General features: G+C 39.3%; 1 protein-coding gene across 2 annotated transcripts in view; it reads right to left on the reverse strand.

Annotated features, from left to right (window-relative positions):
* Nucleotides 1–18,581, reverse strand: part of EP300 (E1A binding protein p300) — a 64,325-nt gene that overhangs the window by 11,808 nt on the left and 33,936 nt on the right. The window contains exons 10-23 of one of the 2 annotated variants that reach the window (XM_059816100.1): nt 18,150–18,324; nt 15,991–16,068; nt 14,981–15,090; nt 14,337–14,495; nt 12,843–13,283; nt 12,128–12,316; nt 11,269–11,425; nt 10,589–10,707; nt 9,127–9,366; nt 8,470–8,558; nt 5,888–5,968; nt 3,303–3,359; nt 1,771–1,848; nt 614–681 (exon numbers count right to left, since the gene is read on the reverse strand). In XM_059816100.1, coding sequence (XP_059672083.1) covers nt 614–681; nt 1,771–1,848; nt 3,303–3,359; nt 5,888–5,968; nt 8,470–8,558; nt 9,127–9,366; nt 10,589–10,707; nt 11,269–11,425; nt 12,128–12,316; nt 12,843–13,283; nt 14,337–14,495; nt 14,981–15,090; nt 15,991–16,068; nt 18,150–18,324 — 2,041 coding nt within the window. The remainder of the gene's footprint in view (nt 1–613; nt 682–1,770; nt 1,849–3,302; nt 3,360–5,887; nt 5,969–8,469; nt 8,559–9,126; nt 9,367–10,588; nt 10,708–11,268; nt 11,426–12,127; nt 12,317–12,842; nt 13,284–14,336; nt 14,496–14,980; nt 15,091–15,990; nt 16,069–18,149; nt 18,325–18,581) is intronic. The other variant, XM_059816102.1, reaches the window with a different exon arrangement.

Below are 18,581 nucleotides of genomic sequence, written 5' to 3' on the forward strand. Positions count from 1 at the left end.
CTACAGTTAATACTTGTCAGAATCTTGATGCTATTGGTTGGCTGGGGATTTTTTTTTTTTTAGCAGAAATGTAAATACTCACTATTTGTAGGAAGTACACCAACCTAAGAAGCTTCTGAAAGACTTAGTTTGTCTATAGAACAGATGGACAATGATAGCATAAATTTCCTCCTACACTGCCTTCAAATCAGCTGCCTTGATCAAGAGGAAATGTCTACAGAGAGTTTTGTCACCAGCTGATGCAACCTTCACCTCCATCAAAGCTTTTAAGAGCAGCAGTAGTCACGGTGACTCGAACATGTTATCATAAATTTAAGTCAGACTGCAGTCACACAGCAACTATTTCCCAATGCTATTAATACTAAAATTGATATAAAAGGATGTATATCTTGCATCAGCAGTGCTCTAAAACAGTATGTTTACCCTCTACAGGCTATTAACCAATGACAACACCTGTGAATGCAACGATTCTGAACATCACAGCATTGAGGTTCAGAACCGATCAAAAGTATCCTCCTTTAACTCAAAAAAATTGAAATAAATGCAAAATGAGCATAAAAGCCACCTCGTCCCATTCTTAAATTATTTGTCGGTGCAAGTGTCAGAATCTTACTTTTAGCAGAGAATTTGTTCTCCTTCCTGGTTCGTCCTGTTTTCTTTAGGCAGCCATCACAGACAAAGCTGAAGGAAAAATAGGAGAAAGTGAAAAACCACCCCAAGTCAGACTGTAAAGTTCCTTAGCATCTTATCATTAGAGCAAAATCTTTCACCAGATCTTATTTGGTCTGGAAAATACCTTAACTGAAATTTGAAATAAAAGACAGCAAAAAGAACAATGCCAGCAGAAACGGCCCAACTGTTTCAGAGCTGCAGAGGAGGATCTAAGCTCCAGGGGGCACATCTCCTGTCAGTCACCATGTCATCACCTGCAAGCCTAGGAAACAGGGTCTCCACTGGCAGGCCTAACAATATTGTCTTAAAGTATTCTTGGAACAAATAGTCTCAAATTGCTGTCTCTGACGAAAATGAGATACCACAACACAGAAAGCAAAGGGTTGATTTTTTTTTTCTAAACACCCAAGTACACTGTAGCATGAAATGATAGGCAGATTATTCCTCAGTTACAGGATGTCTACTCTCTTCTACAAGCAACGTGGATGAGACGACAGAATGGTAGAAGTCATAGCTTTCTTGCCAAGAAAGGGAACACTTAAAACTGTTACAGAGTTTTATCTACATATAAATTATCAGCTTTTTAAGCAATCAGAAGAAAAATAGTATTTTGATCAAGAACTATGGAGTATCTAAATAAGACTAGATTGTTTTTCAGATTTAATTTGACCACTGAGCTCAAAAAAGTGAATTCACCTGTTAAATTCTTTAGTGGTTACAGATTTTTTTTTTTAAGATGACAAAACAATATGATTTGTACAGAAAATAGACCAGTATGAAACTGTTACCAGAACTAAACACATCTTTTCATGAAGGACTAGTACCTTTAAACATAAAAGGCTGAAACATAAGGCTGAAAGGCCCTCTTCCGTACACAGGAATGTTAGAAACATTTAAGATTGGAAACAACTTCACACACAACACAGTAAGGTGTGATGCCTCGATTTAATGTTACCCTATATATTCTGTAAAATTTTCAGGTGGGAATGCAACTTCTTTCATGAGACACTCTTAAATATAACCAATATAAGGAAGTTTATGCACTAACTCTAGTAAATCTATCATATACTCTCTACTCAAGAAGGAAAAATTCCTCACCCAGAAGGCCAGATTATCTCGTTATGAAGAACACAGATCTGGTGCATTTTTCTTCCACATTCTATACATTCAACGAATCTGTAGACAGAAAAAAGGGGGAAGGGAAGCAAGGTCAGTAGTATCATTACTTGATTATATACTTTGTAAGATTTTATTAGAGGAGTTCTAGCATTTAGGCTCTTGAGCCTATTTAACATAGAGGGCACATCTATGCTGAGAACAGCCTCCAGAATGAATTAAGAATCTGTCAGCTCAAGTCAGGTAGACTATCCAGGGACACATTATTATTACCATTTGCTTGCCTTACTGCCATCCACTTCACTCATTTTTTAAAGTGAAGCCGTTCTAAGGATAAAATCTGTAAACTGCTTGTTGCTATAATGAAGAGAAGAAAATGGATTCACAGGACTCAGAAGTGAAGAACCAGGAGAAATAGTTGGCTGTTAGTTGCCCCACTATGCTTGAAGCCTGAGGTACATTGCATATATACTGCAGAAAGGTGGGAAGGAAGAAAACAGAAGCAATGTCAAAGTCACTTTCAGAAGCCTAGCAGAGACTTAAGGACAGCTGAGGTAAGTGATATGGTCTACTTCACAGATGATGGTGAATATAATTCTCCAAAATACCTAAGGTTGCTTCATGTATCAGGACAATCTGACTCCTTTTGAACATGTCTATTTATAAGAGTCTGAGACTTTGAATGAATAGCTGTCATTTGCGTAGGGCATATGGTATGATACTCTAAGTTAGGCTTGTATCCTAGCATTAGGCTGCATCTTCACTATAACAAAGGGAAAGAAAAGTTATCAATCAAGTTACTATTCTCTCCTTCCCACAGCCCTTGTAAACCAGAAGAACTGGCTGACACTTATGCCCTTAGAAGGATGGTGTGGGAATACATATCCTTTTTGATCATTTATTTCAGAATGAAGGTAATGTTTGCAGAGTAGCAGCATAGGTGTATAATGCAGGAACATGTAGAGGGGCTTCAAAAAAAACCCATCAGGAATATAAAGTAAAGCAGCTGAGTCACCATCATCTTAACTTTATTGAATGTCTATGGTTCTGCTTCCAGAGCACTGTAGAAGAACCAGCTGATAGAAATTTAACAACTTTTCCTTCTACTACAGCTGCCTGTAAAATATGACAACTAGAAAAGCCAAAAGCACCAAAAGATCTACTGCCAAATGACCCAAACCAGTTCCGAGACTTGAGCATTTGTCACAGCAGGGTTTCAAAGCAGAGTTATCTGCATTCATCCTTCTGTTGAAGCCACATTCAAGACAACAAAATGCACTAATTTTGGCCTATACATACAGTGTTACATAGTTCTCAAGTACAGCTGTGGTGGTTTGGGTTCTCAGGACAGAATGCCAGATATGCTGCTTACTGAGCAGCACCTGCTGGCTAACAGAGGTACATGAAATTTGGAACACAATGAAAAACAAAGCTGATGGTGAATGAATAACATGTATTTTACAAAACAGTTTTAATGAAATGAGGATCATTCGAAGTGTGACAGCATTACTTACAGTTCAGGGTCCAGTGTATCATTTTTCCTTTTTGAAAACTGTTCTTTGTTTATCGTGCTATGGAGAAACAGGCAATAAAACTCAGTTTTAACACAAGACAACATACCTTTATGCTGTATCACACACATTCACACACCAAGACAAAACTTGCAAGCAGATTGTTTTAAACACTCATTGACACTTTGCAAGGAAAGGAGTTGTATTTCACGAAGCGACAGACAACTAAAGTATATGCCACCCTTGACTCTGCCCATGGAAAACATTCTTTTCTATGAGACAATACCTTGTACAGAACCACATTGCTCCCTTATTCAATTTTACTACAGGATAAATGGTAAAACTTGCTGACATTCAAGTTTTGGACCAGTCTGATCAGTATTTCATAGTGAAAGTACTATTTGATATGCCTCTCCGAAATTCTGAAGGCAGAGAATTCCAGTTATCTTTGATGACTGAGAAAGGTACGTTATCTTATTTCAGATTCCCCTAGACCTCCTCCTAGATTAACTTCAAAGGATAAATTTCAGCTTCCAAACCATGCAACCCCAGCCCAGCCATTACTCTATACTATCTTTACCTTCCCTACAGCATTTGCAAGGCTAGAAATTCCGTCTTTTTGACAGTGAGGTCCCAGATATCTTTTACACCAATCTGGTTCAAAATAGTCAAGAACAATCATACAAGAATACCCAGATCTCTGAGAATTTACCCTGAAGAGGGTACTGTAAAATGTGAGATGATCAGTACACTCCTCTCTGAGAAGCTATGACAGAGACCCAATCCAACTTGCATGAAGTGCATTAACCTTCCTATCCTTTTATTTCAGTGTTTATTCTGAATAGTCCCACCTGCAGAATACTTCAATCTCCTTAGCAGATTAATGAGGAAGGTTCAACTTCAAACTATTGTTACAATATGGTGAATAGAACTGTAAACAGGACCTAACATATATATTACTAATAATTTTTGCTTTTGTTCATTTTAACTATAGATCGTGGGAAGACAGGAAGGGAGCAGGATCTCTATGCCCCAGTAAAATGAGTTCCTAGGAGAAAGCCTGTAAGCAGGTGAGAGAACGTTCAAAAGTGTACTTGCTCTTCATGTGCAGCCTATAGCCTCCATTTTCACTACACAACAACCAAGCATTTAAAACAGCTATGAAAAAGAATACCAGGAGCTGGAAGTACATCCTTACCATTGCTTGCGTTCAAAGAGCTTTTGATTGTTTTCATTATTGAAAAAAAAATTATTTTTATCCAGCATCTGTGTTTTCAAATCTAGTGTAAAAATCAAAAGGACTTTATGCAGCCTTCTACCTTGACTCAAAGGTTTGTGGCAAACCATTCCAACTTATATGTACGAGAAAGATCATACTCTCTCAGCAGCTAAACAAAAATTTATATATAAACCTGAATATATCTGATGTTTACTTATGCACAGATTTACATGTATATATGAGAGAAGCAAGTATCTATATAAGTACTTCGTATTCCACATGTCATTAACAAAACTGGACAATATTGATTAAACTTTGTGTCTTTGCTTCTAGTACAGTAGTAATCCATACTATCCACAGTGACATGGCCCATTGTACTGACTAGTATACGAACACTCTTTCTTCCTTTTTCCTTCCAGAAAGGCAGATGTACTCTTACATCTTCCCAAGCCCCAATGGATTCTTTCACTACTGTTCTAGATACATCCATCAGTGCAACCAGGATTTGGTAACATGCTGCTAAAGACAACTTCTACTTCCAGTGAAAGTTAACTCAGTTTGTCCAATTACCAGCTGTGACAACTCTACCCCCCCTGCTTCAGACTTTCCCAAATTCCTCACTTGCTTCTAGCTGCAGTGTTCCTGCAATGCCCTCGCCCCAAAGAGCTTTCTTCAACAGCTCAAAGAGTAATAACTGCTTGGCACTCATCTGTTCCTCAAAGGTTTCCTTAGTCTCCCAGAATTCCGTTTCAAAATTTTTTTGGGGAGGTGTGAGGAAGGTACAGCAGAATGAAAGACTGTTCCAACAGTTTCCCACCAGCATGGAAAAGGCAACTACATCCATGCACGGCTTTTACCATCATCTCCTCAACAGCTACACAGTATTTCTCATAAGCAGATGGCATTCCAACAGTAAAATATTTGTACGGCAAAAGGAGGTTGCCTGCTTCTGATTTGGATGAAAAACAATCTGAAGTTGAATACAAGTTTAATAGCATAGCCTGTCTGTAAACAGAATGGTAAGGTTGACTGTTTCAAACTATGTCTGTCACCTACCTGCCTGCAGGCATGATTATTTTTCTGCAGTAGAATAGTTTCACAGTTTTTCAGAAAAAAGCTATTCTCCTCTTTCCCCTTTATTGGTATAGTTGCAATTTTAAGCACTAAGTGCACTATAGTTCAGTCAGTCCATATTTTAAAGAAAAAAAACAACTAACGCACAAGTCCAGGCTTTTATGAAGAATATCTGGTCCACCCTCTACTAGCCTACAAACAGAAAGGCTTACCTAAACTCCTTCCCTTTGAGAAAGCACTATAGACCATGAAACAGCTTATGAACGCGCAGCCAAAGCAAACACAAGTAACTCACGTTTGAGGTTGTGATGGGTCATCTCCCAAAGAAACGCTCTCCCCTTGGATTTCGTTGAAGCACTTCTCACAGAAATGATACCTGTCAGCAAGAAGGCCATATTTGGGTGAACTGCTCCGTCCACACAACACAGCCCAAGCCAAGCAACGGAGCCACCAATCACAGCAGGCCAAGGAAGGGACAGGAGCAGGGAGCAGGTCATCAACGGCGACAAGGATATTCAATGATGCAGATTTATGGGCCCCACATTGTGTTTGGTTGGTTTGGTTTTTTTGGTGTTTGTTTTTTTGGTTTTTGGGGTTTTTTGCGCAATCAAAGCCAAGTGCAGACAATGACAAGCACAAAGGAGAAATAAAAAAATAACACATACACGAACAAACAAAGAAATGGGGGTTTGCAGGACAAAACCAAAAACATAGAAGCAGGACAAGACAACACAAAGCAGAAAGCCAAGGCAAAGCACAGATTAGCATTAAATCTCTCAAATGGGTTCACAAGCAGCAAAAGATTAAAGCAAATTAAACAAATGTATTCCATTCTAGCATACCCATACCCTCTTCATTTTAATAATCCATGCCATGTATGGCAAAGAATTAAAATGAGAAAGGGGAAAGAGCAGAAGGGAAGAAGAACTGCTACTCTGACTTGTACATCAGCACAGCAGTTCTGTTGGCAGGAGGATGTGCAGGAGATCAATGGAAGAGGGACAGTCTTCCATCTTAAATGTATAAATGCTGAAAGGCCACAGGATTCTCCTCCAGTTGAAAGGGAAAGCTAAACATCAGAAGCTTAAAGAACAATAAAATCTGTCCTCAAAAATCTTACAGACATTAATTATAGAACTGTCAAACTGTATGTTAACCAAGTACCTGACATTAACTACACACATAATGCCCTACACTGGTATGATTCTGCCATAGCCCAGTTTGGGTGTAGAACAGTCCAGGTATACAGCAAGCACTACAAAGAAAGTCTGCATTTACACTTGAATAAAAGTGATTAATTCAAAATTCTACCCCAGCCCTCAAAACTGTTCTAAAACTGTGGCCTCTCCATTACTAAGGCATGTTAATTGAGTGCACAAGACATCTAAAAATAAAAGAAAATTTAAACAAGTTTGTAATAAAGCCACACAAACCAACACTATAGCAGCTGTTAAACTAAAAAAACCAGGTCTCTTAACCCTCTCTCCCTATTTTCATCTGAGGTAATGCAGAGGACAGTACTTCTGGAATTGTACATTTCAGTCTATAGATATATAATGCATGTGTGTACGTAATGTAATTTACAAGTTACATGTGTGCACAACTTATAGTGCAAACATTCCCTTCTAATGTTTGAAAACATGTAAAACATGTCAGATTTTTGAATAATAATCTTTTGGTCCATCTAGTGCTTGCTCACAGATAAATGTAAGCAGAAGACACTGCCTTATATAGTGTAGAGCTTTTCATATCATAAGTCTAAAACTACGATAGTTATTATGGGATACTGTAAGCTTATTTTCTACTTCTTCACTCCTAAAAACCTCCACTCACTGCTATAAACCTTTATGAAGCCTAAGAAGGTTAAGATATAACTCCTGTAGCTCTTTGGTTGCTTTCACCTGACCAGGTGCTTAAGAAAACTACAATTCTTGCAAAATCTTCTTGGCTTTCAGGTAAAAGCCTTAGTGCTTTTGATGTTTTGGGGTTTTTTTTGTTTGTTTAAGGTGTTGGAAAGAATGAAAAGCAGGAACTAAATTGATGAGGGTGATATGGTTTGCAGGCAACCAGCCCTCTGCTGTAACAGATGCGTTCTGGTGACAGGCCAGGGGATAAGGGAGTGTTATAGCATGTATTTCCCTGCTTCTTCCTGCCTCGTTTCCCCAATTGGCAAAGAAACACCTAGCAAGAAACCTTCTTTCAGAAGCCAAATAGGTTTAAATCCTTTAATAAAGGCCAAGCACAAAAAAAAAAAAAATATTTAAAAGAGCTGTAGAAGTGACAGCACTTTACACAGCTGCTGACAGCTACTGCAAGACAACTCCCTTAAGGAAACTTGGGGAGAAAAAGCAAGCGTCAATCTACTGAAGATTTGAATACACAAATCTTCCAATGAAGCTTTGCACCACAAAAATAAGTTTGCCCTTCAGTGTTAACATCATGAGAAAAACAAAGACTTGCCAAGTACAATATGTATTACGAGCATTAATATACTTGCTGCATAGTTTACTCAGTGTTCTGCATGAAAAATACTGCTGTATGGTAGGAAGCAAAAGACAAAAGACTTGTATATATAGATTTGTAGATAACTGAAGATCTAATTAACTGCAGGATAAAAATTTAGTAAAACATGTTTCTCCAAACAACAGAGGAAGAGCAAAAACTGCGTGAACTTTTGCAGAAAGAAATCATTAACACACAACAACTATTAACATATTTAATTATTAACATAAACTATTCAAGAGCACTTCCAGCAAATTTTTATCTTAAAACACAAAGGTGTACACATGTAAAGAGGGTGTATACGTAAATACATGCACGCCTTTTAACAGATTGATTGCAGCATGCACAAAACCACACCAATTGAGTTTTCCTTACCTGTTCTGGTAACTGTAGTAAGTGGCATCTCGAGGGATTGTGCATAGCTGTTTGCCATAGCAACATAAAGTCTGTGGCGAGAACTCCAACTGCAAAGAGGAACAGGTTGTCTTAGTACTCATACGTGTTTTCACTTGCTCTCCATGGGAAGCAAGCTTGACCCAAACAATGATCCTTTCCACTTTATTCTGTACACAGATCTCACAGTACAGCAAGTGCATGAAGTGCTAGAGTCATGAAAAACATTCAGCGGTCTGTTATTCTCAAGTTAGCTCTTCTCCAAAGATGGAAAGCATATCAAAACAAGACAATGGAAATACACAGTCTCAATATACAGTGAAATAGAGAGCACTTCTTCCATCGTAACAAAACCACATCTGTTTAATTTACAATGGCAAATGGGTTCACCCTAATCAAAATAAGCCTTCAGTTACTTACTTCCCCCCCCATGGCTTATCTACAAATAGATGATTTAAGCACTGGATAGAATTAGAAGATCCATAAAAACCTCAAAATCAGATGACTCAAGATTGCTAAATCCTGGTATATTTTCAAAATTTTTGACACACCGTAACTGCTAACAACTGCAACTGCTGTATTTTTCCCATCTTCAATACCAGGAAGCAAGCAGCAGACTGAAAGTATTTATTGTCTTACCTTTCTTCCACAGCAATAACCAAGGCTCTGCATAACGGGGTCAATTTCTTGCTCAAACACCTCTGCCAGTTTGGAACAGTACTTATATACCCGGGATGTTTTGCGGTTATACAGCCAGGCATTATTGAACATAAGCCAGATGTCATCTACATATTGCCACGGTTCCTGATACTGTCCTGTGTCTAGCTTCCTCTTGATAGTAGAAAGGTCCATGGGGTTCTTCACTATGTCAAAATAATCCTGCAAGAACACACAGCGTATCAAAACACTACTACAGAACTATGTTGCGACACAACAGCATGTGCATTCTTAGCATATAAATTCTTCTGCGGTACATCAAGAAAAACAGGTTCTTCCCTGACTTGACTGTCAAACTGCTTGTGACATGTAATGAAATCTCTGAGCAATACCGTATCACTCCCCAGTGCTTCCTTTTCATTATTCCTTTATTTCTCAGGCTCTATTGCTCTCCCCCTCCTGATGAAATAAAGCCACTCTTAATTTTAGTCAGCAAAACAGATATTACAAAAAGTATGAAATGGCAATGTTTTTGCAGCCACTGTGATCTGAGGATATACACAAGAGCATTAATACAAAGCAACTGTTTTTAGTAGACCAGATAACCTAATAAACAAAAAGAAATAACTGAGATGATAAAAGATATGTTTCCTCTAAAGAATGCCTTTTTCCAATCCCCCCCAGCAGTTATAGAACCACTTCTACAAAAGTCCTTAGAGTATGACAGCCAATTGAGCTTGTTAAAGAATATTAGCAACATTTATGCCTGCTTATAATACAGCAGGCCTTAAATTTTTGCAGTATCTACACTAAAAACCCCCAAACCAAACCCAAACAAAAAACCTTCCAGGCAAAAAATGTTGCCCAAAGCACCTAAGTAGGACTTCTATGTATATCCATTTGTGTATAAATAGTAAACTTGTGTTGTCAACCCAGAGAGATTAGAACGCAGGATAGTAACGTGAAGACAATTCCAAAACAAGCAGAAAATTCGACGTAAACAAAAACTAGAAGCTGAATAGTCTCCTCCTTGCTTTTAACAGATTAATAATCCTTGATGGATTTTTTTTTTTTCCAAGTGGTCTTGATCTGCTTAACTTACCACATATTCAGCCAAGTTCTATATGTGATGAGAAACACCTATGGAATTCAGCAATAGAAGCATCACAACATGAAGCAACATCCATAAAAAGCTCACACATGACTGGGGATTTGTTGTAACCACCTCAATGTATGGTATACCTGCTTATTTATCAAAAGGAACACAGAACCAAACAAACTTTCTTAAGTCAGACATTGTATGTTCCACTGCCTAAGCTAAATCTTTTCAAATGCATCAATATAAAAATGTTAACAAGACAGACTTAAGCTGTTCTCAAACAGGTATGTCATAAAACAGTAGTTCTGAATTAAAGCCAGGAAAGTATCTTGCTAAGACACTCACAGGAATTCCTAATAGTTGAGGATCCACAGGCTGTCGAAATGGAAGAGACTCTGGATCCTGACGATAAAGTGCCTCCAGTGTTGGCATAAGTGCCTGCCGCAACTCTTCTGGCTTGAAAACTTTTGAAAAACAATCATCATTAGAAAGATAGCAGAAACAGCTGTAAGGAAGAAACCTGCTGGAAAATGTGAGGTCTGTGGAAAAAGACTACAGGTTTAAGGTACTTAGCATGGCTTGTTTATCCTCTGCAACACTGAGTTCTGAGCAGGATATTAAAATGATCACCTGGACACAAGGAGATGGCCAAAATATTAAAGAGAATCTTGTTATCATAGGAAGACACCACTAAATTTAATAGAGCTGGTTCACATTCCAAATATGGCCCCTCTCTGAGGTCCCAAGAAAAAACTTGTCTAGAAAATCTGTAACTGAGGAATATTTCAAATCTCTGTTGTAGTGACAATTTTACCAAGGCTTAACATCTAATACTAAAGCCTTAAAGAACTTGCACAAAGCCAATTACAAGCAGATGTTTTATTAAGACACTTTTGTCCAAAAGCCACAAAGACCAATCCATATAAGTCTACTTAGTACCAATGAAGAAAGCTCAGGTTTTTTCCCCCCCTGAAGATTTCTCTAGGGAGATGCAGTGAATTTCAGACAACAGTGTTCCTGCTTACTTTTTTTCTTAGACTGCCCAGCTGCTGGAGAAGACTGAGTAGCTGGAGTAGTAGGCCTTTCTTCCCCCTCTGGTATTTCAGTCTTCACTTCAGATTTCTTGTCTTCTTGTTCCATTGGGTCTGGTTTACATTCCTCCACGACTGGTTCTACTTTAATCTGGAAAGTAGTTTGGAGCCTGTTACTTAGTCTCCTGTGAAGTCACCCATCCACATTTCCATCCTTTAAACCTATCTGCCATCCTGCCCACCACTCTTCCCTAGGATTAAAGGTATCTACTTCGCAGTCAAAACTTGCCTAAAACTTGAGCAGATGTGCTAGAACGCATCTTTAAACACTGCAGTAGTAGCAATGATGAGCTGCTAACCAGTTCTGAGCTGCAAGCAGACACACAGGTAGGTACTCATACAGTTCTTCAGGCAGGTCTGACAGTCTCTTCTACACTGGGGCTGCCAGGGTGATGCTGGCAGCCACACTCTTAGCTGTCCTCAGTGACAAGTTGTCAGAGCCTGGTAAAGCAGCCCATCATGTATGTATCTGCTATTCTAACATTTAACAGCTGCCAATAACATCCAAAGGACTGACCTGAGTGCCCTCTTACACTGGCATTTACCAAAAAGCCTTACAGCTAAAACCATATTACCATGGTCCTTCCTGGGGGCACTGGCTTCTACCATCGTTTCACCACAAAACAGAGACCCTTCTTTAGGAAGGAGTAGAGGAAGACAGCAATCAAGACAGCACCGGCAGGTAGCACCTACAGCTCTCATTGAACTCTGGAAGGAATGGCTTGCATGGAGACAAAGTATCTAGCAGCACTAGGTAAAGATACTCTACCCAACAACCAGCTGACAATCTCACCTCAGGTTTCTCCTCTATTTGCAGCTCTGTTTGTTCTGGTTCCCCTTCGTCTGTTTTAATATCCATTTTTACTTCCTGCAAGGGTGGCTGCTGCTGCTCTGGAACAGTCTGCTGAGAGTTCACCTCTGTGCTGCTGGTGGATGGGGGGTTGGATACCTGCCCGTCAATGCTTACAGCTGGCTGTGAAAGCTGAGGGAACAAAACACACATTACAAACAGGCTTCTAATGAACTTGTTTTTTTCTCTAATCTACCTTTTACCTATACTACATTTCCACCAAGTTTAAATGCGCTCTAGCCCTTCCCTTGCTTCACCTGATGAACATACTGCTACACAACTACAGTTACAGAAAAACATGCAACAGAAATATGCACTGGAAGACCTAGCATATAGATAATTCATACTGTTTCCCTATTGTACACCACCAGTATACATATGTAGACATAACTAAAGACCTCATCCATGTTTCACAGTGCCTTTCAAAACATGCACTAGAATTCTGAAAAATACTCCCTCTCTGGAAACAACAGAAGATCTATAGACTTATCTTGATGCAAAAAGGTTACTTCTCAAATGCAATAAAACCTATTTTGATATTAAACGTGCCAGGAGCTACCTCCATTATCACAGACTCGCACAAAAATAAATACCAACTGATAATCAAACCTTGCACTTAAACATTCACAGGGAAAGCACAATTGAAGTATTTCCTTACAGGTGTTGTGGGGTGCTGAGGCTGCAGTGGTGCTGTTGGTGTTGGAACAGATGCAGTCGTGCTCTGCTGTGACAAGGGCTGCTGCTGTTGCTCTGCAGAAGGGGTAACTGGAACTGGAGGCTGGACTTGTGGAGGCAGCTGTGCCTGTGGAGGCGTTGGAGTCTGCCTTTGAGGGGGGTGCATAGTCTGCGACTGCGGTCCAGGTGGCATTGCCTGAGGAGTAGGTGTGGGGGCAGTAGTGGCAGCTGCTGCTGCCTGCTGTTGCTGCGAACCCAAGCCTGGGGGCGTGTGGTGAGGTGTTGGGGTTCGACTAGGTACTGGAGAAGGAGAATTTCGGTGCATGGGAGGCTGTGGAAGAGGTGGGCAGTGAATATGGCTCCCTTGAGAACCTGGAGCCATTGCAGGAGAATTCACAGGACAGGAAGTACTGGTCATTTGTGCCTGTGGGAAAACAAGTACACGTATGGAATGACTTGAAACAGAAAAGGAGAGGAATTACTATCAAATGGCTGCTTTCCCACAGTTACTGGCATACTTTTAGAAGCGTGAAAAACTACCTGTTGGTTTTGGTTTTTTTTAAACACTATTTCAAAAGGAGAAATTGTGTACTCAATTTACTTTGCTCCACACGAACATAAAGCTGTTTTAAAGTTTATTCAGCTCTAAAAGAGAAGTTTCAATAGAATAACTTATACTTGTAGATATGTTTAAAGAAAGGCACACCTACACTCCCAGTTTGCAAAACATTTCGTTTTAAAACTGCAGATTTGTACATCCTGAATATGGGACAATGCACCACAGTGAAAAATTCCACTCAAATATACTTGGTGTGCCCCCACCCCCAAGACTAGAAACTGAATTTATCATCAGAAATAAGTACAGCTCTAACTGTACCATTACAAGATTACAAAAAAATTGGTCAAGGAAAAAAGCTGTCACTCCACAATAATCTTGCCTGCAAACTAGGAAGAAGCATCAACGAGAAGCAAACTGACGTTCCCTACTTCTTCCTGGCCTGAAAGGTTCTTGCTGAAAAGGGAGAGGGAAAGGACAGAAAGGAAACTGCTAGACTGTAAGTTCAGATCTTTAGTAGTAATAACCCTCCTATTCCCCAAAGCCAGTAACACACATTGGTCCTCGACAAACATGTCTTTGACTTATTCATCCACGATCTCTTAATTTCTCAGGCTCTGCTGCCTCGCTGTTAAGCAAGAAATTCTTAACTACTGCATGCTGAGTAACAATTTCTTCTTTGCTCCATAAAATCAAACTTAAAAAAATTCCTCTGTCACACTTAAACTTAAGCCTGAGAACAAGCCAACAATGTTTCACCCTTGCCATTCCCAGTGCTACATCAGGAAAATGCATCAGGAATCTCAATAAATTAATTCCGTTGACTATAATTCCAAAAGCATCTTCAGAAAACAAAACTGAACAACGAAACCACTATATAACGGAGCCCACTGACACCACTTCCAGAAGTCAGAAACTTACTTGAGAAACTGGTGTCTGATTGCCAGGCTGAGTCATAGGCATGCTCGCCGTGTTCATTCCGGGGGAAGAAGCAGGGAACTGGGTCTGTTGTAGAAACTGATTCTGACCAGAAGGCTGGCCAACTCCTGGCTGCTGCATACGTGAAGGAAATCCCATCTGCTGGAAAAGAAAGGAACTCATTTCACACAACTTGCATACACCTCCATAACATTCCACAAAAACATTTATCTTGTTGCAGAAATTGATGCTTGCTGCTTATTTGTAGGATACAATATGTAAAGTCTGCTTATAGCTCCTCTCAAAGACAGAAATTATGATGATTTCCCTTGTAAGCTAAGGAAAAGGATATTGATTTCAGATTGGGACTGTGACTTAAGATTTATCTTTGTTTCTTGTTTTAAGGATGCAACAGCACAAAAAGCCACTTCAACTTAATTTTTAGGCAATTTTTACCACCAAGATCTAAAGGCTTACCATAGACCAGACAAATTTTTCAGTGGAGATGCAAAAGGAGGAACACCAAAGGGTCAAGAGAATGAAAAAATAATGCTTGATTTTAAAAATTTATTTATTTATTTTACGGAAACCACAGCCAACAGAAGCAAACCTGTGAGCTCAATACCCTGGACAAAATGAACACTGACCTGGTTCATGGCCCCAGCCTGGCTTAGCTGTCCAGGGTGCTGAAGAGGAGGGGTTTGCCGGGGTCCCATCGGTGACAGCTGCATGTTCATCTGGCCAAACTGATTCATTCCTACGCATTTGTGCCAAAAAACGACTTATAAACAAAAGCCTGAATTCTCCTCTGGGCACCACTCAACAGAAGAAATGCTGTTAGTTTCTTCCTAATCTTGTTTTCTAGCAACCAGTTTTCAGGCATGCAATCCTTTATAAAGGAAATACTTCCTTCTATCAACCAGTTACATGGAACTATTTTAAATATGAGATGTCCAAGCTACCATACTCCTTCAGAATACAGACTAGGTCGCGTCCGTCCGTGTGTGTCGTGTTCCCCCCCACCCCCGAAAGACTTGTTTCCACTAACTGTTATCAAAGCTCTGAAGTTTGAGAACTACTGGTGTACATGATAAATAACCAGAAGTGTCACATCTACTGCTGATCAACTTTCTACAGGAAGTTGCATTAGCTTAATTATGTATTAGAAATTCACTTATCAAATCCCAGACTGTATCTTCACTTCCTTAAATACTTAATATGTTGGCTATAATACTTCCTGAATATGTAACAAAGCTTCTGCCCCTTCCCTCTGAGCAATAATTCTCACCATCTTCCCTCTGCCACCAACATGTCCTCTTCTAAGCTGGCTAGGCCTACGGTGTTTGACTGACCTCACCATCTTATGTTCACATGATCACAAGTTCCAAAAGCATCAAGGTCTTTATTTAACAAAGCAAGCAGCTAATGTGCAGCTCTTAAATTCACAAGATCATTAAACGCTATTAGAGAGATATATAGTTTTTTCTATATATAATATATATAGTTATGTAAGTATTATACAATATAGATAGCTGTTCTCTTAATCAAATGGGAAAACTGAAGGTGAAACAAGGGCTATGACACTACAGCAAGAGCTGCCCAATTCTAAGATTCCTTTAAAAAAAATCACAGTAGCGAATTTTCTTCAAGTATTTACCTGGCTGTGCCTGCATGCGATTCATCATCTGGTTTGGCACATTGGCACGTATCAGGGTTGGGTCAGGAAGAGGACCATCTGGAAAAAAAGATATTGGAATAAGATTATGGCATTTAGGAGACCACCAGTTTTTATCCACCAAACATTTTAGTGGAGAACTACATACTAAAACCCATGTGTAAAAGTATGGACACAGTTCAGTAACTCTGATCACTCTCCAAGAGTCCTCCAAGTGTGAAGCAAAACCAGAAACTTCCTTGAAAATATAAGCATGTCTCATTGACAGAAATATTCTCTGACTTAGAGTTAGCTTTCAGAAATTTAGGACAAATCGGAAGTATGTTATCAAGGCACAACAACAAACTCAGCAGCTCACAAACATTCCAGACCACAAGAACTTCCACAGACCACTCTACGCTGCTACTGCAGCTCTAGATTTAAAACACTATGAAAACTGTATGGTTCAGCAGAGTATTTATCAAAGCTCTGAAGTCTGAGAACTACTGGAGTACATGATAAATAACCAAACGCATCACACCTACTGCTGAAGATCAACTTTCTACAGACATTACAGCAAATAAATTCACAGCATCAACCTTTAAGAATCTTTCTTGGATCTTGGTAATGCATATCGGTAAATCCTGTTTTGACTTCAAACATAAAAAGACCCAGAACTAGATTTACCAAGATACATTCAAATTTAAGCAGGAAAAAAGGAATCAGATTAAGATTCTTGTAGCATATGCCTGGAATTACTGGATCTTTCTGCAGTGTCACAAAAAAACCAGGAAGTTTTTTGTCTCCTCAGTTGACTAATTCAAATTTTGACCCTATTTTCTTAGACAACTTATTACAGTGTCAGTCACAGTTACAATCTGTTCCCATGAGGTGTCTTAAGAACTAAATTCTTAACCATAAAGTATCTAAGAACATGCAGGACTGAATGCATGAAGGAAAAAATCCTTTTCTTCTGAAAAGGAAGCTCTCTCAGGAAAGAGACAGGGTGGTGTGGTGTGTGCTCTAGAAAGTATGTTTGCAGAACTGTTGCACTTAGTTTTAAGAAAGACTATTTCAGTCTCCAGAACTGTCAGTCTAGAATCACAGACAAAAAAAAATCTTAAAGCAGATTTTGGCTCAAATGGTTAATAAAATATTAGTTCTCTTTTACAGTTAAATCAGAGTAAGGGATGCAATTCTGTTTAGAAATGTACAGTTTAAAATCCTGTATTTCAATTATTTACAGGACTTAACCAGAAATACAAGATTACAATGTCAGCAGATGCCTCTCACCACTTTCTAACTAATAATATTATCCACAATAACTAGCGTTACCTGTTTTTATCTGTTACTCAAATAAAAACATACTAGATAGCTGACAGCCTACAGCGCTTCATCCCTTCCTAATGTTGTAAAGAGACATTACACTTTTTAGCAGTGTGACAGTTTTGATCATTGACTCCTCTCCAAAGTAAATTTTATTCTAATACACAAATGCATGGTTATAAGTGAATCCAAGAATAAGAATAATTTGCTTAGCATGAGGAAGGTCAATTCAAGTAACAGAACTACTGCAAAATAGACAATAGCTGCATGGGGGAAAATGTGAAATCTGGTTTTCATTGCATGCTGGAAAGGCCATTTGTCCAAAAAAATAAACGTGGCACATAACAAGCACTATCTAAACTTTCAAAGGCATAAATACCTAAGCACTCCAATCATCATACTCTGTGTATAGCAACAACAGTAATAGGGACGATCATTTTAAACACCACACAAATATTATGAAAATATATTTCTCTTATAGTAACTGGTTATCTTTAAATCAAATAATTCTAGAGGTGAATCTAACGAGACTGAAGTTCTACAACATGAAGGATGCAACTTAATCTCCATTGCCTCCACCCTTAAAGTAAGCATAAAGGTTTATAATATGTCAATTTGTTCACAAGACTAAATGTTTTTAGACAATCTATGGCCATTAACTAGCACAAGCAAAGCAAAGATTTTGCAGGTGCTTCTGACCAAAGAGGAGAAGTTTGTTTAACTCTAAGCAAGCCAGGTAACTGTGAAACAACAAGGGCAAAACGGTCACCAGCCTGACCACAATGACATTACACAATTCCCCTGTACCAGGTGGTCAGTAACTCAATTGTTCTTACTTGCAGACATCCCTGGCTGAGGCTGTCCCATGTTGGGCCCTTGATTCATGGGAGCCTGTGGCATGCCCGGAGCATTTGGGATCATGTTTTGCTTCTGCAGCCTCGTTCTTCGTTTCTCCTCCAGCTCCTTCTGAATCTTATAGATCTTCTCCGCTAGCAAGTGATAGTACTCTGCCTGTGGAGGAGCAACACAAGTCAGGAAAGGAGATGACAAACACGTGTTAAGTAAAGGCAACAGGTCCCAGTGATCCAAGCTCGGAAAACAGTCTTCCACACACACATTTTGGCTTGGGCAGGGGTGGCTCTCCCTTTGCAGGGGCTGCTGGGCAGACTGGAGTGCAAAAACTGCTCAGGGCATTGCTGGCAACCATTAGGCCAACACTGGACATTTCTCTTCTCGTGTCCAACACTTCTTTGGGAGAATCACAGTGA

The sequence above is a fragment of the Gavia stellata genome, chromosome 4 (genome assembly GCF_030936135.1).
Source record: "Gavia stellata isolate bGavSte3 chromosome 4, bGavSte3.hap2, whole genome shotgun sequence".
Classification (NCBI taxonomy): Eukaryota; Metazoa; Chordata; class Aves; order Gaviiformes; family Gaviidae; genus Gavia; species Gavia stellata.